Source organism: Hakea prostrata, chromosome 1, assembly GCF_041222555.1.
Source record: "Hakea prostrata isolate BN-2017 chromosome 1, UWA_Hpros_2, whole genome shotgun sequence".
NCBI classification, from domain to species: Eukaryota; Viridiplantae; Streptophyta; class Magnoliopsida; order Proteales; family Proteaceae; genus Hakea; species Hakea prostrata.
Genome location: NC_142600.1, coordinates 70,236,360 through 70,241,156, shown reverse-complemented (window position 1 = coordinate 70,241,156; position 4,797 = coordinate 70,236,360). Strand labels below are relative to the sequence as shown.

The following is a 4,797-nucleotide window of genomic DNA, read 5'->3' as shown; positions in this document are numbered from 1 at the left end:
AATGTATATACATATATACATATTAAAAAATGACCCTTTTTGAAAATTTGATTTAGTGTTTCCATCCTGGATCGCCATGTCGCTGCTATAGGCTGCTAGTTAGTTCAATTAAAAGTCTTTAATTATTGCTTAAGGTTCTATGATGTTTATCTTATAAATGGGTTCAACTTCAGTACTGTACATTTAATGTGTAGCATTGAGCTGTGTATGGCCACAATTGAACTGAATCATCGAAGTAAAAATTTCGACCACTCATTTTGCATTTTTTTCTTTTGGTTTCAGGTAGGTACGGTTCAAGAAGTAAACAAAAAAAAAAAAACACATGTTCCGTTCTCATTTGCACGCAATTAATGCGCAGCACTAAAGCTCTTTCCCTTATAAATAGGTAACAGTGTAGAATAGTGTAGCACATGTCTTAGGAGGATAGCAAAGGAGAAAAAATGGCTTCAAACCCTGGTCCCTTGACGAACTGGCCATGGCAAAAGCTTGGAAACTTCAAGGTAATACAATTCCACCCAACCGTTCTCCTTTCTGTGTTATATTTTAAATGAGTATTTCTTCTTTATCAATTCTGTTGATCTAATGAGGTTTCTTTTGTGTGTCAACTGTCGAAGTACATGGTTTTGTCACCTTTCATGGTACATGGTATCCATTCACTTGTGACCAAGGATGATACGGAGAGGGTCGTATTAACCATGTATGTCTTCCCGTTTATGCTTTGGAGATTGATTCACAGCCAGATATGGATAAGCTTTGCTCGTTACCAATCTGCAAATACCAAGCACCGGATAGTAGATAAAGGCCTAGAATTTGAGCAAGTCGATAGAGAAAGAAACTGGTTCTTCTTCTTTTTCCTTCAGAGTTTTCTTTTACTCTAACTAGGAGCATTTACTAAGCATTGGTTGATGAGAAATTAATAACCTGCAGGGATGACCAGGTTATTCTAAATGGCATTATAGGCTATATTGTACTTGGGAATCGTCCCCAGTATATATCAAAGATTCCATTTTGGAGCTGGGATGGCCTACTTCTCACTATTCTTCTGCACACGGGTCCAGTAGAGTTCCTCTACTATTGGTTTCACAGGGCATTACATCACCATTATCTTTATTCTCGATACCACTCTCATCATCACTTGTCCATTGTTACAGAACCCATTACCTGTAACCACAATTTCTTCTTCTATAGTTTTACCTAAATCAAAGAATATGAGAGAGAGAGAGAGAGAGCTGATCTTCTTTGGATGAACCTAATAATCTTCTGTTTTTTTTTTTTTTTCTCTTTGGTGCAAGGCAGCTGTGACTCATCCATTTGCAGAACACATCGTTTATTATCTGCTGTTCCTTATTCCAATTCTGGCCATGTTAAGCACTGGAACTGCTTCTCTAGTTGCAATCGTGGGGTATCTAACTTATATTGATTTCATGAATTTTATGGGTCACTGCAACTTCGAGCTCGTTCCAAAATGGGTCTTCGACAAATTCATTATCCTTAAATACTTTATGTATACTCCATCGTAAGTACTATTGACCTCTTTACAGTTGAAAGTGCTAAAACATTGGTGTCAAAATGTGTCATTATCATACGTATTACTGGAATATGCATGTTAAATGATACTACTAGGGTTGTAGGAAAAAAAGTCTATCATACCTAAATGGATTTAAAAATTAAAAAATGGAGAATATATGAGGATCATGCTCTCTTTATAATACCCTTATCATTGCATTTTTAGGAGGGAGGCCTACTTTATTAATGTTCATGGATGGGCTCCTTTCTAAACATGTAGTAGATGGATTCAAAGAGAGCACAATCCTTTACCTTCGGATAGAGCTGGATTTGGCCTCTAATTCCCATATGTTCCCACAATTATTTGATCACCTTGTGATTCAAGGGCTTTAATTGGCTGATGGCAAGCCAAGGGTTGAGATTGGATACTACCTTCCCTTGGGGGTTGGATGACTTAAAAACAAAAGATAGAAAAGGGGGCTTTGGGTTTGGTCACAATGCAAAAAGTCCTAAGAAGTATGAATTTAATCAATCTTGAGGGGTTGCTCAGTTGGCAAAAGATCAACATCTCATAGTATGAGTTAAGAATTCAAATCCCCTGAAGATTCATATAAACTGGTCCGAATGAACCTCCATTTCGAGAAAAAGAAAAAAAAAAAAAGAAAACACACAATATGAATTTAAATTTCTTTAATTTTATGATATTGCAAGTTGATCATGAGACTGGAGCTCCTAAACCTTGCATACGAATTTCCTCATTTTTGGAAAAGAGGGCGGGGTGAGAGGGGTGGGGTGGTTGGGTTTTAAAATGAAATCATTTACAGAAAAGTATGGTACAAAACATAATTTTTGACATAACCACAAATTGAAACCATACAGGTTCCATTCTCTTCATCATACGAAATTCCGGACAAACTATTCTCTTTTTATGCCTCTCTATGATTACATATATGGAACCATGGATGATGCCACGGACGAACTGTACCATGCGTCACTCAAGGGAAGGAAAGAAATTCCAGATGTGGTTCACCTGACACACACAACAACATTAGAGTCCTTTTACCACCTACCAACAGCCATTGCCTCCCTCGCATCAAAACCATACTCCCCCAAATGGTATCTGTGGATGTTGAGGCCAATGTCATATGGATTCATGTTGTTCACTTGGATCTTTGGTTCCACCTTTACTGTGGAGAGGAATGTGTTTGATAAACTCAAGATGCGAGTATGGGTTATTCCAAGATCCAGTTTTTATGTAAGACCTCAAATCCTCTAGTCAGATTGTCGTTATTTTGGCTTTTACTAGCATTGCAGAATGATGATAGCCTGGTCTGTTTGTTGCAGTATTCTTCATCAAGGCATGTAGGTGCCATCAATGGCTTGATTGAGAAAGCTATTTGTAAGGCCGATGGTGAAGGTTTTAAGGTGATTAGTTTGGGTCTTCTAAATCAGGCAAGTTGTTACTCCCATTTATCGTCGTAGCCATTACCGTTCTATTCTGGTGTAGGCTTGAGACTATTGGCTTCTAAAATGCCAAAAGTTGAATCTTGTTTTCTATAGATATTATCAGATATTATCTCTAAACAAGGTCTAGTAGATTTATCTTCTTTAGCATGAATTGGGATTATATATGCTTATACATGACTGTAACATAACAAACCCAGCAATGATTAATAGGGACATGCATTTAACGGCAACGGTGAACTTTATCTCCAGAAGTATCCAAAACTTAAAATTCGAATTGTAGATGGAAGCAGCTTAGCTGTTGCAGTTATACTTAACAGCATCCCCCAAGGAGCAAAACAAGCGTTGCTAATAGGGAATCTCTCTAAAGTTGCTTGTGCTGTTTCCAAGGATTTATGCCAAAGAGGCGTTCAGGTAAAAATAAAAACATTGTTTTCTGACTGTTTTTAGCTTTCATCTTCAGAGAGTGGGTTTTGTTTTTTATTTTTACCAGGTGCTTACAGGTTTGAGTATGAAACTTGATAGCCACTTTGCAGAACTGGGTAGTAATTATGACCTTCCGTGGATCCTGCAGTGTCTGATCCTCATGCACTCTTCATCTTCCTTTATTGGATGAAAATTTTATCCGATAAATCATCTTTGCAATTGAGTGGCATGAGTCTGTAGGTCTGGCCTTGTTTGATCTCAAATTCATAAATTCCAATTAATTTAAAATACTGGATTTCCACTGTAGGTAGCTGTGGCGTGCAAGAATGACTTTGATAAGCTGAGGTTAAGACTCCCTACTGAGTTGTGGAGCAACTTGGTCTTCTCTACCAGTCATACACAGAAGGTGAAAGGCACGAAACTACAAGAAAATAATAATTCATGGAGCATGATATCTGTATTTGGAGTGAGAAGAAACTAACCATTAATAAATAGTGAGAACTGGATGAAATAAAAACTTAACAATGATGTAGGTGTGGCTTGTGGGAGATGGAGGAGTACTAAGAGACGAGGCACAAAGAAAAGCACCGGAAGGGACCCATTTCATTCCATGCTCGCAGTTTCCGCCAGCAATGGTCCGCAAGGATTGCGTTTACTATAGTACTCCAGCCATGGTCATACCCAAAGCTTTCAAAAACGTATATTCTTGTGAGGTAATTGAATTTCCCCTTCCAGCTCCTCCATTGGCTTTGATTTCTCATCTGTAGTGAAAGATAATTGCTTCTAATTTTACAGAATTGGTTGCCAAGGCGAGTGATGAGTGCATGGCGTGTAGCTGCAATTGTACATGCCTTGGAAGGATGGAACACTCACGAGTGTGGAGACGTTATGCTTGATGTGAAGAAAGTCTGGTATGCTAGCCTTCGCCATGGATTCCTTCCTGTTGTCACCCCCTGATCTATTTAGTATAGAACATATGTAAGCCAATAAACAGAGTGATCTTCAAAATAAAAGCCGTCTAGCCCCAGTAGAGTTTTTGTGGTACTTTACAGCACCAAAATTTTTTACTAATGCTATGTCATCTGCCAAATTGTTGTTGACGCCTCTTTTCTTACAGTACATAAAGTACAGGGGCTATGAATGACTGTAAGTTCTCTTAAAGCATCCAATAAATTGTTCATGTGCAAAATTTTCTTAAATCCTTTTGGCATGGACATCATCTAATGTGTTTGATGGAAACAAAAGGTTGTTGGAACTTAGAAAGCCTTAGAAATGCATGGATATATGAGCAATATTACGGTTGATTACTTAACTATTCTGAGAAAGAAACATTGAACTAATTAGCAGCTATTTGACTAATCATGTAGGAAATTCCAAATCATGAATCTGGTATATGAAGAA

The 4,797-nt window shown here is 37.8% G+C and overlaps 1 protein-coding gene across 1 annotated transcript; it reads left to right on the top strand.

Annotated features, from left to right (window-relative positions):
- The first annotated feature begins 440 nt into the window (after window positions 1–440).
- LOC149029685 (very-long-chain aldehyde decarbonylase GL1-4-like) lies at window positions 441–4,353 on the top strand. Its single transcript, XM_089151301.1, has 10 exons — window positions 441–500; window positions 615–838; window positions 928–1,163; window positions 1,297–1,516; window positions 2,386–2,761; window positions 2,851–2,958; window positions 3,184–3,384; window positions 3,704–3,802; window positions 3,930–4,109; window positions 4,192–4,353. The coding sequence occupies exons 1-10, from the start codon at window positions 441–443 to the stop codon at window positions 4,351–4,353; spliced, it is 1,866 nt and encodes a 621-aa protein (XP_089007427.1).
- The last annotated feature ends 444 nt before the right edge of the window (window positions 4,354–4,797 follow it).

Coding starts and splice junctions, on each gene's coding strand:
- LOC149029685 (XM_089151301.1), top strand. CDS start 441: ATGGCTTCAAACCCTGGTCCCTTGACGAACTGGCCATGGCAAAAGCTT. Junction 839..927: donor GTCGATAGAGAAAGAAACTG/GTTCTTCTTCTT, acceptor AATAACCTGCAG/GGATGACCAGGTTATTCTAA. Junction 2,762..2,850: donor TTCCAAGATCCAGTTTTTAT/GTAAGACCTCAA, acceptor TGTTTGTTGCAG/TATTCTTCATCAAGGCATGT.